This window comes from Hippichthys cyanospilos, chromosome 18 (assembly GCF_059441005.1).
Source record: "Hippichthys cyanospilos isolate Australia breed blue-spotted pipefish chromosome 18, RoL_Hcya_1.0, whole genome shotgun sequence".
NCBI classification, from domain to species: Eukaryota; Metazoa; Chordata; class Actinopteri; order Syngnathiformes; family Syngnathidae; genus Hippichthys; species Hippichthys cyanospilos.
The window spans coordinates 8,401,018-8,424,072 of NC_142386.1; the positions used below are offsets into that span (position 1 = coordinate 8,401,018).

General features: G+C 41.3%; 1 protein-coding gene across 2 annotated transcripts in view; it reads right to left on the reverse strand.

Annotated features, from left to right (window-relative positions):
* The window catches only part of fam222ba (family with sequence similarity 222 member Ba), a 35,982-nt gene that overhangs the window by 6,545 nt on the left and 6,382 nt on the right, over nucleotides 1-23,055 (reverse strand). Inside the window, exons 1-2 of one of the 2 annotated variants that reach the window (XM_088441249.1) lie at nucleotides 8,851-8,916; nucleotides 4,647-4,774 (exon numbers count right to left, since the gene is read on the reverse strand). In XM_088441249.1, the coding sequence (XP_088297375.1) occupies nucleotides 4,647-4,728 (82 nt within the window). In that variant the 5' untranslated portion in view covers nucleotides 4,729-4,774; nucleotides 8,851-8,916. Of the gene's footprint in view, nucleotides 1-4,646; nucleotides 4,775-8,850; nucleotides 8,917-23,055 lie in introns of those variants that run through there. The other variant, XM_088441248.1, reaches the window with a different exon arrangement.

The window sequence follows — 23,055 nt, forward strand, 5'->3', positions numbered from 1 at the left end:
TCTTGGAATTAATATTAAAACAAAAAAATCACGAGATAAATAGCTTTCTTTGATCCTGTCATGATTATTTTCCTCTAAAACAACAGTTGAACCAAACGACGTGACAGATATTTTTTCTTGTAACTATTTTGTAAACCTCAAAACTTTTCATTTATAAGTTTAGTTCTGCCTAAAGCTGGGCAATAACTCACTTCATCATTTTAAAAATCGAAAAGGTTTTGTAAAAGTGGCAGGTTGTAGGGTGGTTTACAAGACAAGTGTATTTTAGATACTAATTACTTGACTTAAGCACTTAAATTGAGTTAGTCACAAAGCTACAAACGTTTTTTGCACAAGCTATGAATGTTGTTTTTTTTATATAGGTGTGTTACTGTTGTGTTAGTGCAGTATTCTACCAATCGAGCGTGTCAGTGTTATGTTGAAAATATGTTGTGCTACTCTTATTTCTAACCACACAGGCTGCCATCGGGCAGTTTGGGGGGAAAAAAAGTTTTAAAATCAAAACAAAAAATTCAAAAACTTCCATTTACCATCTTTCTACATAAACATCTGACATTACAACCTGTGATTTATAGTCTGGTGCGGGCTATACATGACAAAAATAGATTTAACGTTAGATTTATTGTACCTTACTGCATTTTACAATCCGGTAGGCTTTACAGTCCAAAATTTAGGGTAATCCTTTGTACACCAATTTAAAAGGCCTGCCTTTAATATAAGAGCTAGCAAGTATTGGTTATTAGCATTTCAACCTTCACCTCAAGCCTGGATTAATCGAAAGGCTTAAAGTATCAAGGGAGGGTTAATGAGGATATAAGTGAAGTTTGTTGGTGGGCGCCAGTGGGGACATGCGTAATTGCGCATCGTCTAAGATCTCCAAGCACCTTCTGCAACACAAAGCAGAAGAAAGGGGCCAGTTTGGCCATGTGTTAATTACCCCGCTGTTGGCACACAAGTGCACAGTCAGCAGGCTCTAATTAGGCCTTCTTTTATTCAAACTACTGTTTTTATTGAACATGGTTTTAAGCGGTGGGGGGCCCGGGCGCTCACGCTGCTGTAAATTGCACATTTCCACTCGGGAGCAGGAAATTGAGTCTCGAGCTTCAGTGTCAAATTAAGACTGTTGAATTCAGTTACACACGTGTAGCCGTCTCCTTCAAAAGCAGCTGAACACAGCATGCCATGCTGAGAGGGCCAGAGAGGATGATGTTCAAAAGGGAAAATATCATAAGGAGCAGGAGAAAGATGGCCGCTTTTGATCTCTGCGAGATGCAAAAAATAAATAAATAAATAAATAATAAAAATCTGCCCGGTCGCCCTGCCGGGCGCTGTGTTTGTTCTGCCTGGAAGAATGGAGGACCAAGGGCCATTTCCTGGTATTTGAGACATCCTGCCTGCAGGATGAGGCCTTTTCTTAGTGCACCTGATATACTCCTCCTCAAGACAGCCTTTGCCTTTCCCAGCCTCATTGCACAGGCACTCCCCGATGATAAACAGAGCAGCTGCTCCGGCCTTGCCTCTGACAGCAACCTGCTTGCTCATAACAGTTAAAAGGACTTCTCTTATGTACAGCCACAGCAGAGCGTGGCAAGCCCGCCGGTTTGGAGTTTTGGGCAAAAATAGAGGGAGCGGAAAATGTTAAAGACAAGAGTCCAGACCTCCGTGGGACTAAAGCGGAAGGATAGTGCTCAAATGGCAACGAAAATAAGAGCTCATTAACTTGATTCCGATTGTGTGGTCAAGCAAGTCTCTTATCCAGACGTTTGAGGCAAAGAATGTCAAACCCTGTTACGTTTCTTGGTGTAAGCTCAAAAGAGAACAAGGACGGGAAGCTGATTAGTCTACAGCGGTGGTATCAGGGCATTGGCAGTGTAGTGGTTCACATGGCAGATCTTTTTTCCATCCATGACTGAGCCCAGACACAACGATGTTCCCATGTTTTTAACGGTTAACGGGGACCGGAGAGCCCCATGATTTGAATTCTACGAAGGAGGACATACATACACTATATATATATATACATATACACACACACACACACATTTCCATCCACACCTCATTTTTGCTGACTGAAATAAATGTCAACTGACTTCCATGTGTGACAGCTACATCTTTAGTGTACAAAGCACAATCACAGTCTATTACAGTCAATGTGACAATAGCCACTTTACTGCTACAATTGGGTGAATAAACTGGGTTGGTTCAAGTCATTCACAGCCATAACATAGCAGACTTTACTGGGAATTTCTTTGTAGTTGCTCCCTTTCTGAGTCCTGGTTTCATGAACCAAAATGCATTCTGTACACAAGAAGTTGGGGGAGGGGGACTACGGAAGTTGCAAACGGAGCGACGGTTACAATTTTTAGCGTGATAAACATGGCGATGACATAAGGGGGCGGGGCACTGACGACTGACAAATGCTGTAGACACATCAAGGATGATCAGTGGAAAAAGTTTGCAATTGAGCTAAATTTCGAGCTTCATGGCAAAGACAGTGAATCCTTATGTAAATGTTATTTAATCGTTTTCTATTTTTTAACAAATTAAAAAAAACTTTTTCACACTATCATAATGACTAATTGTGTGTCGAATTTTGAGGTAGATTAATTTAATATAGTTTGGAACGACGCTATAACATGACAAAATGTGGAAGAAGTCGAAACGATTCTGCATCTTTTGAAGCAACACTAACTGCCAATGATACTGTTAAAGTATAAGAAAAAAGTAGAAAAAAGGAACTATAATAAAATTCTCATGACATCAGAAAAAATGGCTTGAAATGAAACATCTAAGACCAAACATATTGTCAGAAGCACACTCATCACCAAAAGGGATTATAGACTTAAATATTAAATTAAAATAAATAAAGGCAATAAATAAGTGACCGAACTTCCTTTTCCCCCCGTGAGTTTGGATGTGTCCTGGTGCATGCACGGCACAAAAGCGGAGCCGGGAAAGAGTCCCGCTGATGGCGACACCATGTCACAAGCCTGCCTGAGTGAGGCAACAGACGCCGGCACTTAGCAGACTCCCTCATGCTTGCTGATCTCCCAGGGGGTTGGCTGATTACTGGGATTCTGAAATTACAGTCCTGATGAGCTGGAGCTTTTTTGCAACAAAAAAAAGAGTGCCATAGAAATGGGTCACGCTGAGTTTTCACTGAAGGGGGGAAAAAAAAAGGAAGAGAGGTACATTTTCAGATTGAATGGAGCGCGGCGTGAGCTGTAATCCATGTCTGACAAGTGACTGATTTATGTGGGTGATTTGAAAAGCTTGGTGCACTACGACGCTCCCTTTATGATTGGGGTTAAGGAAGATTAGGTCGTGCTCATGAAAACACAGGTGTTATTTTGACAAAATGCATTCACATCGTTGAAGAGTGACTGAAAACTCCAATTATCATGGCTTTTTATTAGAAAAAAATAACTTTCTGCAAACTTCTGAATGCAAAAATCGAACTGGCACACAAACAAGTCAAGTTTGTCCCTTTAGCGTTATAATGAGAATTAAAGTACTGAATGAATAAAGAAATAGGTGTTTTGGTATGTACAGTATGTGGTTAGCTTGTCACCTTTAAATTACAACACATAACCTGCTGTCAAAACACGTTTACAATGGAGGCTGCCTTTTTGAGAGTGACCAGAGAAGGGGAACAACAATATTGTCAAACAATACAAAGAAGAGGAAAAATAGAAGAAATGAATTCAAATACAGGGACTTTTTTTTTTTTTATCTTTCAACATGGGCTATCATTCTGTTTCCAGCCACAGTCACGGAGTGGGTGGATCAGCCCAATTTTGCTCTTCGGATATCCTATTGAAAATTCTATAGAATAATCAGGTAATAAGATAAAAAAAATATATATTTATTTTTGATTGGATAAAGAACAATATACAAAATACAATACATTTAAACTTTGCAAGACAATTCAAACTCTGCATAGCACCAGATTATTTCACTCTCTAGCAGCTTTATTGAGAGTGACATCAAAACCACAGTGGCGATTTTTGCTGACTAAAAGAGCAGGTTTGAATAAGCCCGGTTTTGTTCAAAAGTGATCAGTAGGAACGGCACCTTAGTCAGTTGAGTCATTTACGTCTATTAAACTACCTCTAAAAAGGCATCCGACGGGTCTCGCAAGCCTATATAAGTCCTGCTAGCCACTAATGTTGCTAGCGTTGAGAGCTGCTTTGGTTGCTAGCGCTGCTGGTCATTAACAATGGCGATGCAGACAATCGCTGGCTAAAGTCATTTGCAAGCTATTTTTGAAAAAAGAGAACGTGACAATTTTGAGCATTCTAATTAGTAAGCTTGTGTTTTGTTTTTTAAGTTAGGTTAAGTTTATTTTGAAGTGGAACGTCTCACTGCATTGGTGGCACGGTACTGTTACACTTGTCGGTGCGGTTAGTTTTACACTAAATAACGAGTACCCGAGGCAAAAAACAAAAAAATGCCTCGAGCAACCGAGGTACTCCAATTACACGAGGACTCGCTTCACCCCTACGTGTTGACCAAACAAGAATTTGCAATCCTGGAATCTTATGATTTTTTCCCACAGCTCGAAAGATGAACCAGGCTGAGGCTGGCATGATTGGAACAGATTGGATGGCTGTGTGGGATGGTGCTTGTAGTTCAGCGCTACTTACATTTCTGAAGTCCAGTGTTCATCTGCGTGTGGGGGAGAAGCTGGAGGGGGAGGTCACCTGGCCCTGGCAGACAGGCCAGCATTTCACACAGACACTAATGCAACATGGGACACGCACTTCTCCTCACACTGCGGAAAGGAAGCAAAAAAAAAAAAAAAAAAAAGATGGGAAGGGGTTGGTTAGGTTGCTTAGCAATACAGAAGCAGTGCTGATTAAAAGAACTTATCCCCACAGGCGGACACCTTAGGAAGTCTGTTGAATTACACACTGATTCACACCTGGAGCATCAGGTAAGGTGACATTTGATGCTGTTAACAACTTGAATTAAACATCAAACCTCTGAAGTAAAATGAGCCTGAGGGGGTAGCAGCTTTAAATGGAGTCCCTCCATTTCCTCGCCTACGTTAGGCTTCTCGTAGGACCTCGCCTTCTGCACTTTATCTCTCGGTTCCCACAAGACCAGGGTACAGCAAATTGATGACTCCTGTACATTTTAAAAAGACGCACTCAAGAGGCCTGGTGCTGACAAGCTAGTCTTTTATCAATACTGCAGGGAGGCCTTTGTTTTGGGGACATTAGACAAGGGAGCGAGTCCGGAATGGAATGAAAAGAAATGAAGAAATGAGGCTACAGCTTCAATAAATGCCTGCCACTCTGTGCAATAACCCCGATGTAATAGAGAAGGAGAAAACGTTAGCCGCGCTCCACTTGGCTTACTGCTGGATTCCAAACAACACAGATGCTTGCTTAATCAGCACTAAAGAACAGTCAGGGAGCAAATTAAGTCTAAAGAGTTGGTGCCCTCTCTCTTTTTACTGCGTGGCATCAGCCGAGTGTGGCAAGTGTGTGCAGACAAACAGAGTCTATGAGGGAGGCAATTACCCACAAAACAACCTTGGCATGCCTGTGATGGCTTAAAGGTGTCTCTCCCTCCCGCGGGGAAAAAGAGACAAGTATAGGGAAGGGTGACAAAGTGAGACAGAGAGGCGGAAAGATAGAAAGGGCAGGTGGCAGGTTTGGGGGGGCTGAACTTGCTTTAAAAAGCAGAAGCTGAAAAAGGTCAGGATGACAGCTCATTTAAATCCTCCTGGCGAGAGGAGGGGGGGAGAAAAAAAAAAGCCATAATGAAACTGCCGCTTGGACGCCAATACCTGAGAGCGTTGCACCCTGGGGTGCTGCGGGGGTACAGTGGCACTGTGGGGGTAGGGGTCAGAGGGATTAAAAAATTGTTTGATGCTGCGTGCAGCATCAATGGTGATCAGACGTTCCGTTTTAACTGGGACAGTCCTGATTTTGAGCCTTTTTTGCTGAGTCCTGATGGATTCTGCCAGCCCTCTTATTTGGCCCTGATTTCAAGGGGATCACGTCAAGATGTCCATTTTATTTCATTTTTTATGAGACCATAAAAGCCAGTCTTTGGGAAATTTGTACGTCAATCGCACAGTTGTATTAGCGATGTATACGATAAACCAATTAAAAACTCATTTAAAGTGTTTACTTTTATGTTCACGTCAGACCAAAACTTGAACTACTTCCTGTTTCTGTGTTGAAGAATCATGGGAAATTAAGTCAGACCAAAGCTAGCTGAGCTCGCTAGCGGTGCTTTCCCAATGTGGGGCAGCGAGGTGTGTTGAGCCAGTTGATTTTGCACGGATTCAATGATCCATAGCTACGTGGAGAAGCAAAAGAAAGCGAGTAGTGTTCTCACTCACAGAGATGGCAAAAGATGCATTCGGATGCCATTCTCACAGTCAGACATTTCCAAGTACCCAGAAATACTGTTTCAAAGCATCAATGTATAGTTCAAACTAAAATCAGATCAGCCGTGTGTAAACTCAAGTTGCAGGGGAGACAAATTTTACTCCACTGGCACAACACCGGGACCAAGAAAAAAAAAAAAAAGGTTGGACCATTTGAGCGCTTTGGCCAGTTTAGCATTTTTCAACTGTCATCCAAGATAGCTAAAGTAATACACAGCCACCAGTCACCAGATTGAATAGCGATAAAATTTGTAATAAATAATTCCTTGCGGGGAAAAAAAATAGCAGATTTCAGTTCCAGTAAAGCTGTTATGTCCAAATTTTTATTTTGAAAAATCTAGTCACTCTATGTAGACATCCTTTCCATTTGCTGAGCCACCTACTCCTTTCATCTCTGGCTTTGTGATTTACAGCCTGGACCACCATATGGCAGCAATCCCTGCTCTCGATTCACTGTGTCACCATGCATTAACTTTAATTGGTCTGATATGTTATTCTTTTTTCCCTCAGACTTGGAAGGTACACAGCGCCTTGATGTAAGTCGGCAGGATTTCCAGCTCTCATTTATCAGGGTGCCGAGATTTCACATAACGATAACGGCAATCTCTGCGACAACAAGCGGCGCCCAGGTTGGAAGAAAACCACATATCAAATACGGCGCCGCCTTTGCTCGGGCTTTCAAAACCCAAAACGGCGACATGCCGGTTTGATTGATGCCGCGGGAAATAAAATGCCAGCGTAAGCCGGCTCTGTTAAAAGGACACGCAGACACCAAGCCGGCGCAGGCGAGAAACAGCCACCAGGCCATCAGTCCACCCCCTTCCTAGCTCCCCCACAGCGCCCCTGAATGTCAGAAAACGCTGCAGTGGGGAGTGCGGCGGCAAAGGTCAGCCTATGGTAATGCCCCAGCTGACACTCCGCCTCACAGCGCAGAGCGAGGAGGGAGGGGATAGCCAGCAGTCAGTATCAGCACCGCGTCACATCCACTTGTACGTGTGGGTTTACTTCATGTCACAGTTTTACCCAGCCTTCCCGTATCAGCTTGCCAAGTTACCGTTCGGAACAGCTTTCATTTCACCGCGGCTTGTCGAGGCTAAGCTGGTGCTACAAAGATAGCGTGACATCTTATCAGTGCGACAGAGCAGAGGAAAGGGACAACCATGAAGGACATGCAGCATTTTGTCCCCTTAAAGTGTTGCGCATAAGTGCCAAATTGAAATTGATTTCGTTTTTGATTCATTAGAATCGTCTTTGGTGTGGAATGGACTGTGAACGGAACAGCAGAGTGCCTTGTTTCACCTTTGAGTTGCCGCATAAATTCATTGATAGGGCAAGCAAAAAGGAGGACGGTAAAGATTTATTTTTTCAGTCATTACTGCCGGAAGATGCAAGATGAAGTATTGTATAGAAAACAATCGTAGGAAAAACGATGCAAGGTTGTAATTCACAACGTGACTATATTCGTAGAACACTAAAAAACAACAGCAGCTGAAATTCATATTATATATATATATATATTATATATATATTAGTGTGTGTGTTAGGAGGCCAAATGTGCCTGTTTTCATCCATCTCAGGGGGCGGCCATTGTTATCACGTTGTCAACAGGTGAACCATAATTGGTCATTATCTGAGCATCTGTGATGTCATTTTCAGTCAACTGCAAGTAACAGAATGACTGTTCCTGAGATTGATAAAAAAAGGTGGATTTTGCTTGGATTTATATTCCACTAACACAACACTAATGATAATGCTCTCTAGAGCAGTGGTTCTCAAAGTGGGGTTAGCGGACCCTGGGGGAGCGTGGCCTGACTCCAGGGGGTCTGTGAAATTATTTTGGTTATTAATAAAAAATATATATATATTTGTGATAAGTTGATTTTATTTTATATTAAATTGTAAATGTAATTATGACCCTTCAATAAAGAAAGCAAGTCAAATAGATGCACGGAGATTCACGTAATCATCAAAGTGCTTGATTATTTAGACACTAAATATTTGGTAGCAAGCTATTTGGGGAAAATTGACGCAATTTGTGATGAGGAAGCGTGCAATTTTGCATATTTATTTTGTGAACCTCAAATAATTAATATATTGGTGAATAAAAAGGGCACTGATGTTTGGTTTCATTTTTTTCTTTTCTTTTTTTTCAGCAAACATTTGCAGGGGGGATGATTGGAAAATTTGCTTTAAAAAATAAAATAAAACTATGACTAGGTTGTGTGAAAAGTACATACAGGTTAATTCCTTTCACAATTTCTTTGCATTGCTCACCCAAAAAAGTCAATAAATTACCTTATTGACAAAATTAATTATATATATATTTAATGATTCAAGTCTAAGTTACAATGAGTAATTATAAGCCATTTGGTGGCTTAAAAATTACTACAAAAAAAAAAACACAAACACACAAACAAATAAATCCAAGTGCTATTGAACCCTACCAAGTTCTAGTGAGAGGTGCTCCTCTTACTATGACCCAGACGACCCAGACGGGGACCGAGCTGTCTCTGGCACCACTCTGCAGGTGGTAGTCAGCATTTGACTGGCTTGGCTGTGGGCTTCTTCTTGTTCTGGATTGCCCTCTGACCACCAGGCAGGGGGTTCTGTCTAGTCTGAAGCCTCCAGCCATCTTCCCCTCCCGACAAACGGGGGGCTTAGCGGCCTTTGTGATGCAGGGACCCAGCTCGCCCGAAACCGAATTTCATCTGCGGAGGATGGGGGACGTAGCCAACAGAGTAGGTCGACGGAGCGGGCATCGCTTCGGTGGAGTTTAGCCAGGCGTTTTATTCTATCAGCCCCATGCACACAGTCGGCACAGGGTGCTCTGAGGATTGGGGGGGGCGGGTGACTCGGCAAGTTGCCACCGGCTATTTAGACAAACGCAAACATTGCGCAAAAAAACTGAGGCTTGCATTTTCAATAATGCCAAAAAACAAAGCAGGACTGGAGCAAAGCATGTCGTGCGTTGTGTCAAATTGTTCCCATCAAAGCCGACCTATATTTTTGGCCTTAATTTAGCGTTATGAAGAACAAAGTAGAAGTTTCTAAAGAGAAGTAACAGCTGATGTGGAAAACATTTAGGAAACCAACTTTGATAATAGAGGAACTCAAACTGATGAAAACCCACCAGCATTTATAAATACAGAAAAGCTAAAGAAGCTCATTTTAAGTAGACATACAGCTATATAAATAGAAAAAAAAAACAACAAAGAGATGAGAACTTATCACTGGAGCAATATTTACAGCTTTCTATGCCAATTAAAAGCAAAAGCAATTAGGAGAAGCAAGTCACCATGTTGTTGGGCTTTTGTGCTAACTACTGCTGCAGTTGGATAGGAGAGTGGTGGGGAAAGCAGGCTGATGTTATTTTAATTGCATGTTTACCCTCAGGTTATAAGTCTGAAATAGAGCCAAGAAAAAAGACGAACTTGAATGCAACTACAGTGTACTGATTCCTTTAGGGCCAGTTAGAAATTACAGAACTATTCTTACCAACCTGCTGTGTGAATAGGAAGTATAGAAAGCAGGAGGATTTTTTTTTTCCCCCTCGCCGATCTAGAATACTTGAGCATTCAGTCAATAGAAAAAGGAAAAGCTTGGGCTCTTGAGCATGTTAACAAGAAATGAAAAGACATTCATGACCGTCATCAGGCTTTTGTAAATAACAGTGTTTGGAAAGAAATTATTGGTGCTTGTAGAAGGCAAAAGCAATGTGAGGTTATGACAGTGCTTCTAAATTAAACCCAGGAAACGAGAACACGTCACCATACCTAACGGTGAAATTTGTATCCTTTTAAACAAAAACTAAAGAAATGTTACCTGTGCGATTTACGGGGTTTATACAGGTTAAAGATTAGTCTGAACACACACACACACACACACACACACACACAAACTGTGTATCACAGTGCCTGAAAAAAACCTCAATCCTTAGACTGAGGGCTGAGTTATGACAAGTTTTTTTAACATAAAATAAAAGAAAAATCTCAGTAAAATATTTGAATGACTGAAACTAATAGGAGCCTTCCATCATTTTACTTTCTTTAACCTTCAACTTTTTGGACAGTGTTGGTTACTCCCCAAAATGAAAAAGATGATAATCACATTGAGTCACGAGAAATGGAAGCAAGTGCGGCGGCGAGGGATTTAGCTCGGCTATCAAAGCCATGGCCATTTTCAGACCATTAACCGCCCCCCTCGATGGCAACACGAGGTGAGCCAGCCGAGGGGCTCTCTTCTGTAGGACCAACCTCACGAGCAACCACTTAAGCCTCACTCGGATTCCTAAAGTGTTCTAAAAATGTACAAGGTGGAAGAAAGCGTGCTCAGCCATGCATAGTCTGGCCAGGGTTAGGTGGACAGACTCAAAATTGTGGGCAAAAGTTCCATGCTTGGCATCCTAAATATTAAAAAAAATATATATATACACTGCAGAGGAGCCCTCCCCACCCCCAAAATGTTGGACACATGTTTACACTTGATAAAATGTGGGTGTAGATCCAAAGTGAGGGCTACCAGCCGAGTTATTTGTCTGCAAATCCATCCAGGGTGCAGCCGGGAGCTCATTGAACTGTCACCCTACTTACGCTCAAACATGACAGACAGAATCCACTTTAAGAAGGGAGCAAATGTGACCATGAAGAAAAGGATAGCTGCCTGGGCTGGAGTCCTCAAGTAATTCAACTACCTTGGTTAAAACAAATAAAATGTTCAAGGTATCTTTTCTTGCCCCAGAAAGACCCTTGTAGGTATACACGTAAAAAATAAATAAAAAATAAAAAAGTCAAGCCAATTACAGGAAGACTGTATTTTAGACTACCCCATTTTAGACTGGCGTGGACAGCATGACGCAGTTGCCTTTCCTACTGATCACATTTTAACAAACACGGTGACCATGCAGCAAAAAAAATGGTGCAAAAACAGGTTAGCATAGTCCTGAATAAACACTGCAGCCATCACACAGAGGGTCAGTTTACAAATGACTGAACAGACATTCCATTTGTATCCCCTAAGCACAAACATCTGAAAGGGGTGCCTCATTTGTATGTAAACAATGAAATAGTTATCTACAAAAACACGTGCACATGCTTACGCCTGTTAAGTGTTCAGTGTTGACATGTGAGTATAAAACAAACCCAATGGACTACAGGGTTGTTGTGTTTATGCTACTCAAGGATGATGAGTTTGTCCACCCCAAAAAAAGCATACATTTATTTCAACAGAACCCATCAACAAAGAGTATTTAAGGGTGTGCCCAAAAGGAGTTTCATTTTGCATGTAATGCATGCAAAACCTTTTTAAACAACCATCATGTAAACATAAAAAGCTCTGCTAGCTGCAAATAATGGCCAATATTCTCCGATCTGGCATCTGTTCATACCATATGGAGACTGTGACTGAACAAAGAATAGCTGCACAAGGATGATTTGTTATCTGGTCACAAACTTTGGGTCTGTAAATTTGGAATAGCGAAAAGTGCAACGCTATGTATTGTTTACAACAGTTGACAGCTCCACCCAAAATGTTCATCCAGCTGAATAGTCACATTTACCAAAATGAGTTTTATCAAAGAAAGTCCTATCACCCTCTGCTGTTATTAATCACAAGGTGGAAGCTGGGTAATAAAGACCAAATGCAGCAAAACTAGCTATTTGTTGATAATTATCTGGAAATTCTAGCTGGTTATACCACACAAATAGCAGACTGCACTTGAAAAGCACATAGACAAAGGTTCAAAGGCATTATTGCAGTTTAACAATAGCCTATCTGACGTCTAAAAAAAACAATATTTCACATGTATAGCAAACTGCTAGCATGCTAAACTGAAGACATTTGTAAAGTCAAGTCTAATTCATCACCATAATGACTTCAAGCATGGTCCTATCATATCAATAACACCTCTCTCCATCCTGTTAACTGCTCATGCTATATCACTAGAATCCAAAGAGGAGTTCCCTACAGCGATGTTTAAACTACTACTCAGAGTTTAATACATACAAAGTACACACACATACACAATATAGTATTAGTAGTATTAGCGAAAATTAGGATTAGGATCTGTAATATGAACACTTTAACCCGTTTATGCTATAGTAAACAGTTATATTTTTACTACACACTTAACATCACATATTCCAGAGACAGACCAGACACTAAGCTGAATCACATGGTGCTAGGTGCCAGACCGGGGGTGGGGGGCGGGATTGGCAAGGGCATTCTCAGAACAACATCAACCAACAGATGTTACACTGCCATGTGTGCGCAGGAGTCTGCGTGATATAATCACAATCTTCAGATGTATGTTTCATAAACTTGTTTACAACTCGAATGTGCTGTTGAGAATTGCATTATTGCAGTGCGAGCGGAACGGCTTTAATTTCAAATTTGTTCCTCTGTGCGCTGGTTGCATTCTGATTAGACACGTCCAAATCTCCGGTCGAGTGAGGAAGGGACGTATGGTGCATTCAAACGCAATCGGGACATTTCAAATTAATACAGGATAAAAGACCATTGATGCATTAAACATTAATAACTGTAATAATAACAACAATAATAGTTATTAGCTAATAAAGCCATATTATTGTTTAATACAAGCTGTTGATTCAGTTTCCTGGGAAAAACCTGAAAAATTTGCTCCACAAATGACATGCAATAATGAAGTGTGTACAAACTTTGTAAACAAATATTGGGTGGGACATTTGGCCTTGAGACCTAGCAAAAATAGAAGAAAATATGGTATTGATTCGCCTGCCGCAGTTTTTGAAACTTTAGCCCCACCTACAATGAAAAAAAAAATACTAAAACACTGTATCAAGCTCTGTATTCTAGCTTTAATACCTAAAAGGTATGAGAGGGCATCTTCATATGAGATATGTGCAAATTTCAAAGCTCTTTCAAAGGAGCCAACTAGCTTTCTCACTGTCTTTATGGGAAAAACTAAAGAGCTTTCATTTTTTTCCAGGTGGCAGAGTAAAGCGAAATTAGGATGGAGAGGTTTTCATTTGTTAGCAGGTGCATCCATTTTGTGTCCCACATGCTTGGCCTTGCTCAGTCAAAGCGCTTATGAGAAATTGGACACCCCAGTGACAAATTGAGCCTGCGATTAAAGGGAGAAACAGGAAATCTTTGTTAAGTGCTGCTGATTTGGATTCAAGGCTATGCTCGCACATCAGAAGAGTGTGTGTGTTGGTGTGTATTTTGCTTGGTACGGGTCCAAAAGCTGAACTGACACCACCACTGCCCCCTGTACCATTTTCCCTCTATCCAGGTGTTCCCACAGCTTATGTCTCAGCTTTGAGTGCTCCATAAACAAAACTGTATCAATGCAGCTGTTCCCACAAGTCTCTCTCCCACAGGCACCAAAAAAAACACACCACAGACCACCACTATTGCCAGTTCTTTCCAAGTGATGTACACACTTATTTAAGAGGGAAAATGTCCTTACAAATTCTGAAGTACAAACACGGACCTGTTTGTGAGCACAGCTATTAGGTGGGGCATTCCTACGGGGAACAAGCACTATTACAAATGACCCGAAAAGGAGCTTAAAGGGGAAGGCAATCCAAAGGTTCTCTTTACAATAACATGTTATATTCATCGGCACTAGTCTAAACAGGGCATTGTGATTATTATTCTTTTTGCAAAACTACCTGATTTTGTCCATCTCAGGAGGCGGCAATTTTGCCTCCAACTGTGAATGCTGCATGACCTAACTCAGAAAACAGTCGTGATTGGTTTTTACTTGAGCAATGAACAGCTGGAATGTCATTTTTAGGTGACAGTGGGTGACAAAATGGTCAACACCCAAATATTTGATTGATTTTTATTGAGAACTTGGCAAAATATGACTTGGAATAGCAGCCATAAAAGCATAAATTCCTCCATTCTGATACAAAATCCTGTTCTGCGTGTCTTCAATAGATGTTGATCCGCCTCCTTCCTAGGCCTACGTAAGGTTTGTAAGGTCAGCCGCCTCCGTGGCAGCTCTGACATTCAGTCTCGCCTGCAGCTAGACCAAACCAGTTCCTCCATGCATGGAATCTAAGCCATCTTTTCTACGTGTGCCTTCTACCCATGGCGAATCACAGGACATTTGTGGTTCTCTATCTCCCATTTGTTTGTGGGTACCTCTCAGCACTTGGCTCATCCGCCAACAGACAGTGTTTGTGGGCATGGAGCATCAGGCACCGTCAGCCAAGCAGTGACTCTGTGGAAAGGCAGGCAAACACAGGCCAAGCATGGCAAACATCTCACCTCAGTGTCTGCATGGGAACATCTGGTCCTCTAAGGGCCCTCAGTCTTTTGAACTATGGGCCCACACAAGTGCTCAGTTGTGTACTGGCGTTGTCATGGCACCTTAGTTACGACTTCTTCACAAGCACTGGTTTAGTAGTCAGACAGAAAGCACTTCATGTGAGAATCACAGCAGATTTTTTTAGTAACTGACATTGTTTCAAATTGGTCAGTTCTTCAACGAGTGCCGTCACTGTAAATTACAAAAAAAAAAAAAAAAAATCTATTGATTATTCCATCGTATAATTGAGTAATCGCCAAGCCCCTTTTTAAAAAAAAATCTACTCAGGTTGAATGTGAATGGACATAATTATTTAGCTTCTATACGGCTGATTTTTTAGAGGCCAAAATAATTTGCCTCACCTTTTAAGATCAACAAACACTACCTTTTAGTTCATACATACATATTGTTACATGTACCTTAATAACAGTGTCCCTAAAGTCACTTATAGGCTTATATGCTTGAAAAATATTCCATGAGTAAGTTTGAGGGTGGTGCTGCCTGTTCGCTACATATGAGGTAAGAGTCCCTATTTAATGTTTGTAGTGAAAGGTTATATTCTCGGATAATGCAGCCCTAGTGCTTTCTGGAAATTTCTTTCCTTTATTCCGACCTCCAACTACTAAATGATTACTGCTGCCTTTTACACTTTGCAATAATTTTGTCAGTCTTTTTTCTTTTTCAAATTGGAAACGAGGGTAATGATTCTCCCATGCTATTATTGCAACACTGATTGTCTGCAAAAAATGCCTGTAAAGAAAAGGCTGGCAAAAAAAAGTGGTTTTGAGGATGATATTTTTAGTTGACCTACATTTTAAACTCGACTTCCCTGACTTGGTCAACTTTTACACGGCACTATTCACAACCCCTTCATTTTGTTTTTAAATTCAACCTTTGACTATGTGCTGAACCTTGTTTTATGGTTGGAAATATAAACAACAAGCTGAGCATACGGCGTTTCAACTGAAATCAATACACTCATTCAAAAACAGTAATACTGTTTGAAGGGGGCTGAATAGAGGAAGCCTAACTATAATAAAAACCTGTGTGATGGATACAGTCATATGAGTAACACAGTTAGCTCAACTGATAAAACCGCTTTACATATCCTGTTCTCTCGCTTTCTTGCATCACACAGATCTTCAGCGGCCATCCAGTGACTCAAGACTGATGAGGCATGCTCAAAGGTCTATGCCATTGAACAGAGCATTAATGCACCCAGCAGCAAATTTCTGCCATCGACCCCCGTTCCCTGCAATAAGGACAGCGCCATCAATCAGCTCGAGATAGCCGACACCAGACGTGGCTTGATAAAGTAGGAGACTTTGGAGCTAATGACAAATAGATCTTGTAGATATGGTCACATGTCTATGCCTTCTTAACATCGAGAAGAAAAAAAAAAAACTGCATTTGCTAAGACATGAAAGAGCGTTTATTGTGTTTGAAATCCAGCTGAGACTCACTGAGACATAACTCAGGGGCTTTCTTGACCCTCCCAGAAATCTTCTGTTCTCACACCAATGCCTTGGGAGTGACCTTCAGGAGGGCCCACTAGTTCTGCTAATTGGGGTCTCTTCAGAGCAGAGTGGTCTACCCTCCAAACAAGAGTGAAGGGGGGACTGAGGGAGAAGAGGGTGAGACGGGAGTATAAGCAGAAACAGAAAAAAAGCATCTTAAAATCCTCTTGGAAAATTATGGCAGGAACCTGCCAAGTTGATAGTGAAAGATGGTAGTGAATATTTCCTATGTACCAACATGTTGTAAAAAGTAGGATGTTTGTAACGTTGTACTATATTGTGCATAAACACACTCTTGGCTTGGCCTATGACTAATATTTTGAAATGCTTGAACACATCACAAATATGCCTCAATGTGGTGCAGGTCACCAGACCTTTTCCGATTATTTCTAGCTGATGCTTGAAGGGCCATAATGGGCCGATAATTTTCTCGGGCCCTAGCACTTATGTCTGTGAAGAAGCCAAAACTGCTAAGCTGTTCATTTTGTGGGTTGTGTCTAGGGTTAAAGGATTCGTTTAGCTGGCTGACTGCAAGCATATCAACTTGAAGCTTACAATGTGTCGCGTTCTAAACAACAATAACAGTTTAGGTTGCTGAGGCAGGTACATATTATACTTGTGTCATTAGGGACATCCATCCATCAATTCCCTCAACATGGAGTAGAAAATGACAGAAGTCACTTATCATCATGTCACGGTCACCATCCATCAGTGTGATGAGCGCTTAGTCATAAAAACGGAAGCCTAAGTCCAAGATCTGAGCCGGAGTTCAAAAGATGCCTCGAGGCCTTTAACGACGACCAAGGCCCCGTTGAATAGTTTTGCCAATGTTAAAATACACACGGTTAATGAGCTGAGAATAAATAGGTGTGGGATAGATCCCAGGAAGAATTTGCAAAGAGGGTGGCCATGAATAGAAAGGTCTGCATTTAATTTGCTAATCCATCACCGCAATTGTGCCGGCTAACAAAGGCGGAGAGGAGAGTCGCGGGGCATTCAGAAGCAACGGAGCATGCCGGGGGCCGAGTGTGCGGCTCTCCATGGAGCGGGCCAGCGCACAGCCTGTGGCCCTTGGCCCTAAAAGCCAAGAGAAAGAGCTCGGATGAGCTGAGGGCAAGCAAGACTAATCTCTTCATGTCCCAAGAATTGTTTAACTATGTTTGACCGATTAACCCAAAGCCCTCCGTTCCAGTTGCAATCTATTTGTTCAATCAAATGTTCGCCGCTCATCACTCAGCGGCATGAAAAAGAGAGGAGCGGGGAAAACAATCTATTTGGAGGATGCGCGCAGGCTTTTTTAGCATCAAAATGCACCGAGCGGCTCGGCTCACATTAAAAGAAAGGTCAGAGCAATGCTGAAGCACTCCGAGCACAAACTGTACCGTCACACTGGCTTTTACCGGCTTCGCGAGAAAGGGAAATTTAAGGCACTCTCCCCTGCGTGGAAACGAGGTTGCCAGGAAGATTAACCCAGCTTCCTTTTATAGCCTCGGAGAAGAGGTTAAATCACATATTACATTGCCTGAAATGTCTCCGAGTAATTAGATCAAGAATATTACTCTCTCCTCTTCCTCCCGCAGACTGCAGCTGATCAAAGCCTAATGATGGTGTCAGTGCCTTCGGCAGTACTGGCTGGATAAATCTCCCCATCGGGACGGCAATCTGTCAGAGCCGCAAGCTCTGCTAAACAGCGCAGGACACGAGTGGAATGGTGCTTGACACAAAGTCGACTAAACGAACCGCATCCTTCACCAATAAGCTTTCCGTCAGCTAGCCGCATTCAAATTCACAGGCACGATTAAAGCGCTCTTTGTTTTGGCTCCGGCCGGCGTGTTTCTATGTACACAGTCGGCCGAAGCGTATACAAGGGGAAAGGCGACAGCGACCGGACCAGATCCGAGCAGCACCTGGTCCGGTGATGGGTCGCAGGGGCGACTGGCTATTAATTACGGAAAGCCGACACTCAAATCCCTGCAACGAGACCTGGGAAGCGAGCTACTCAGCAAGACGAATGCTTGCCTGTCACACAGCAACATGACCTGCCTCGGGACTCCTTACACATGAATGTCTTTCAAATTGGGCCCCCGCCCCACTTCCATCTCCATCTCATTCGATGGAAGTAGCACTACTTCGGGGGATATTTTCCGTCTAATGCAAAATGCTTGTGCAGTGGCGTGATAAAAGTTGACATTTTCCTTTTCTAACTCAATGCTTCCTTTGTAAACAACCTGGTGCTTTTGTCTATTTGCAGCCTGTGAACACATTACACATAATGGTCAATTTTATTATCTGCTCCCAAAGTGAAAGGAGGCAAACAAAAGAGGGAAATGGCAGGAGATATGCCAATCATTTATCGTTGAAAGATGTCGACAAAAGACGCCCTAAGAACCTGACAGCTTTTTTTTTTCCTGGCATGTTCCACATCAATCCCTTCTGCTATGAAAAAAAGGGGGCCCCGGAGACTCCTGAGAGAGATCTGACCCAAATCTTAACCCCATACAGGTGGCACACAGGAAGCCTGCGTGTCTTTTATAAGGCTTACAGCGAGAAAAGCTCTTAGATCAGTTAGAAACGTAAATATGACCAAAAATAAGGTCAGAACACATTTTACTTCAATTGCAATTATTTATTTACCACCATAGTTAGTGTTATTTTCTTTTAATCGCGCGAATCTCATTTTTAAATCGGTAACTTTCATGCTTTCTGCACGTCAAGCAAACCTTCAAGAGGTCACCGATTGGCTGTCATTGTGTTTGTTATATCCTGATAGGCTACTGAGTGAGAGCGCGGAAGGAAGACGTGAACATAAAAGAGCATATGTGAAAGTTATCGGTCTGATTAAAGTATAAAGGTAACTTTAAATGAGCCCAGAACCCATCTTTGCGGTGTTCTATATACTGTAGTAGGAAACACCTTTTCTTTCTTTTTGCAAAACCTGTGTACTTTGGATTCTTTTGTTGATTTGCAGCCATGAGAAAATAATAATAAAATGACATTTTAATCACTCCAGCAGATTCCGATCAGCTGAAATGATGTCATTGGGCCCAATTGTTTATTACGTTATTGAGATCTGCACATTCATATTTTTGCATTTTTTTCTGACGTTATGGACCGACCCTGTTATTGCACAAGCAATAATGTTCCTTTTTTGAATAACGGGATGCAAATTAAAACTTAATTTTAAAATACGATTTATCCATTCGTCAAAAAAAAAATGACTGACCGATGAATCAAGTGTGGTCCTCTCCTTTTAAGACAACTAGAGTTGAACTATGAACCGTGATTAGAGCCAGCATCTCCCCCCGCAGAGTGACAACTGCGCCACTGCACATTCCAGGAAACGCCACTTGCTGAAGACATAAACAACATGGACTAGTTGGAGAGCTGCACCGATGCTAACTGCCTCACTAAGTGCCTTTCAGTTTGTGGTGGTGGTAGTATTTCAGAATGGCATTGAGAAGTCTCACTCGTATGCAGGAGAGAGCGTCTGGAAAATGGAGGTGTCAAAAGCACTGCCTGTCTGGAATAACGGTACTACAAAATAGAACTGGGCCATACATCACAATAATTCGAATAACGCGTCATTTGAAAAATCAAAACATCTGAAAATTAGCTAAATGGTGAATCGAGATTTGGGTGGTTTACAACAAGGCGTGTTTATAATAGGTATTAACTACGTCATTTAAAGAGAGATAGTTCACTTATTTAGCAGTAAAATGCCAACATTGTCTCATTGTTCATGTAAAATAAAAATACATTTTTCGACTAGCTGTCTACCTAAAACGACATCACATGCACTCAAGAATAATTAGAGCTCAGCTTGTGAATGTCACATGACCAATCAGTAACCATGAGCTGATCTGAGCCATGGGCACGTCATTTTGACAGGAAGTTGAAAAATATATTTTTAAAGGTATTAATTGCCTATCAAAAAATGATTATATTAATTAGACTGACACCCTTGACTAATGCTTACCTAATATCAGCGAATTGAGCACTGTAGTGATAACTGTGACCATTGATGGCAGTGTTTTCACCCTTACAACACAGAAATTACCTACATAAAATTCAAAGTAAGAATAGGAATCAATATTTCGTATGATACCACGCAATATGCCTTGAAAGATGAGTGAAAATGCTGAATATACTGGCCCTCTAGAGGTTTATTTTCTGGTAACACTAGGCACTAAAAGAGTTAAATGGGTACAGGCCAATAGGAGGGGATCATTTTGTTAAAACCCAAATTTTACAGGGGCACAAGAAGAGTAATGGTAAAACCCAAGAAGTGATGTCATTGTTTATTTTTCACGTTAATTCCTCTGAAATTCACCGCCTGAATCATGAAATACAGAATAAAACTGAATATTTTGTTACAAAAGCTTGTTTTGCATTTTTCTGAAAATGGCGTTTCCCATTGCTATGAAGTTAAAAAAAAAAAAACAACGAGAATTCAACCAGGTTTTTTGCACACTGTTTCTCTATGTGCAACGGAAAAAAAAAGCACAAAAACTAAAAACGTACACGAAAAATCTTTGATGGGTTTATTTAACCCTACTAGAAAACTTGCTGCTTCCCTCAAATCCAAAACTCACAGGCTTGCGAAGTGGATTTCTCGGACACGATATGGGAATGTGGACATCGATTGGCTAGGTTCACGGATATCAGAGAGAAAAGAAGTCCGCATCTGCTTCAAACAGCCCGGAGAATGACATACCAGAGATTAGCCTGTGAGGGTCACAATCTTAGCCTATCCTTTTAGCTGCTTTTCACAACACAACCCCGGGCCCTTTCCAACAACAGGAAGAATGTCATCTGGTTACTTTTCAAGGCACGGAGATACTATTCACTGTGGCCAACAATGGGTGCAAACAGCACCCAGAGGGTGAAGAGGTTATAAAGAGTCCCATTCCAAGTGCCGCCTGCTCTCCAGCGCACCGCACGGACACAGAAAAATACAAACACACCCACACGCTGGGGCCCGGGGAAGGGTCACGGTAATAGGGCGACTGACTCCTCACCTCGGCTCAGCTCAGTCAAAAGAGCCTCCGTGGCTCTCTGACACTGCTCCAGTACAGCCTCCTCCACCAGTCAGACCTTTTCGGACTCCTCGTGATTGCATCCTATACTTGTATGGGTTATATGGTCATACCGAACGGGAGGATGAAAAATGATCAAAGCAAACTAGAAAAAAAAGGATTTGGCTGCAGTATTTTGCATTATCAACATTTTACTTCTTAAGATCATTTGATAGTATAACAATGTACTGAAGAGTGAATCCCAGTCGAGTATATTTCGTTAAAATAAATGGCCTTTTTTTTTTTCTTAAAAATTACACCCCCACCCCAAAACACACACACACACACACACACACACACACACACACAAACATACATCCAAATAAATACCATTGAAAATATTTGGTAGTACAACCAGTTACTTAGGAATTTAATATAGTGCAAAGTATTCAAATATGCATAGTCAATCAACAAGTAATGCTTCTCAGTTATATTTTGCAAGAAAAAAGAAAGTATTTAAAATAATTTGTATTAAAAAAAATGTCTACAATTTAATTTGAAAAATTATAATGAACAAAACAGGATTCTTTCCTCCCAGTGCATTTCAATCATATGTGGAGGTTCGTATTTTTCATATTTTTGTCATATGTCTTTGTTACTAGTTGAAAGGGCGTAATATTAAACACATTCATGGTTAATTTATGTTGCACAATAAATGTTATGATTTTTTTTTAAATGTGACTTTATGTTGTGTGTAAAGTTACCTCCAGGTCAATTCTTTGCACAACTTCCTTTCATTGCTTACAGAGTCATTGTTTGTAAAACATTAAGATTTGTTTCGGTTTGAATGACAGGTGCAAAGAATGAGCTCCTCAACAAATGTCATATTTACAGATACACTTTTATGATATGGATTTGTGTTATAACTAAAGACCTGTGTTTTTTTTGTAAACAACTGCAGTGAATGTTTAGCATCCATCAAGAGCAAAAGTAAAATAATCAACAAATATTGCTCTTTATTATTATTTTTGGCTGATGTTTGACAGGCCATAATCGGTCGATTTTAACGGTTGGGGCCTAATCTAAAATGATCTTCCTCAAAGCCATTGAAGGAATTTTTTTAGAAACAGCCCTCCTTGATCACAAGTTTCATAAATTGAGCAACAAGCATAAATCCTCTCAATATTTCAGGCTAATCGTTATCACAAGTGATTTTGAGATAATGAACAAGAAAATCAAAAGTCACATAACTCAAGTTCCAATGAAGAAAAAAAATGGCCTTCTGCTAGAATAATAAAACTCAATCTTGCGCCGCATTTTGATAGCACGTTTTTCTGATCGTGAGAGAGAGAAAAAAAGATTCCAAAGAGAAGAGAAATTCACTCTCTAATGAAGCGTTTGAAATATTAAAAATAAAGCCCAATTAGCCGTCAGCCTTTTACATCTCCTCCCCCCCTGCTCTAATCCTCTGCAAGCTTTATCTCACGTTTGTTCCAAGTATGACACATTGAACTCACTGTGTTGAGTGCGAGTACATTGCTCTACCAGCAGCAGCTTTCCTGGTGCTTTGTTACGCCATTGTTTGTGACCTCGCTGACTGGGTCACCCTTGGAGCCTCTGTAGCTCCAGCTAATGACGCCCTGATATGTACGCTTGGCAACAACACTGGAAAAGTACAGCAACAGACACCATAATGATATTTATTAGCATAGCCCGAGATCTAATATGGGGCTCGCCTTGGCGTCTTTTATTTCGAGCGGGAGCGTATTTTGGGGAGGGTGGAAAGGCTCAGTGATCTGATTGAGACGGCCTTATCTGGTG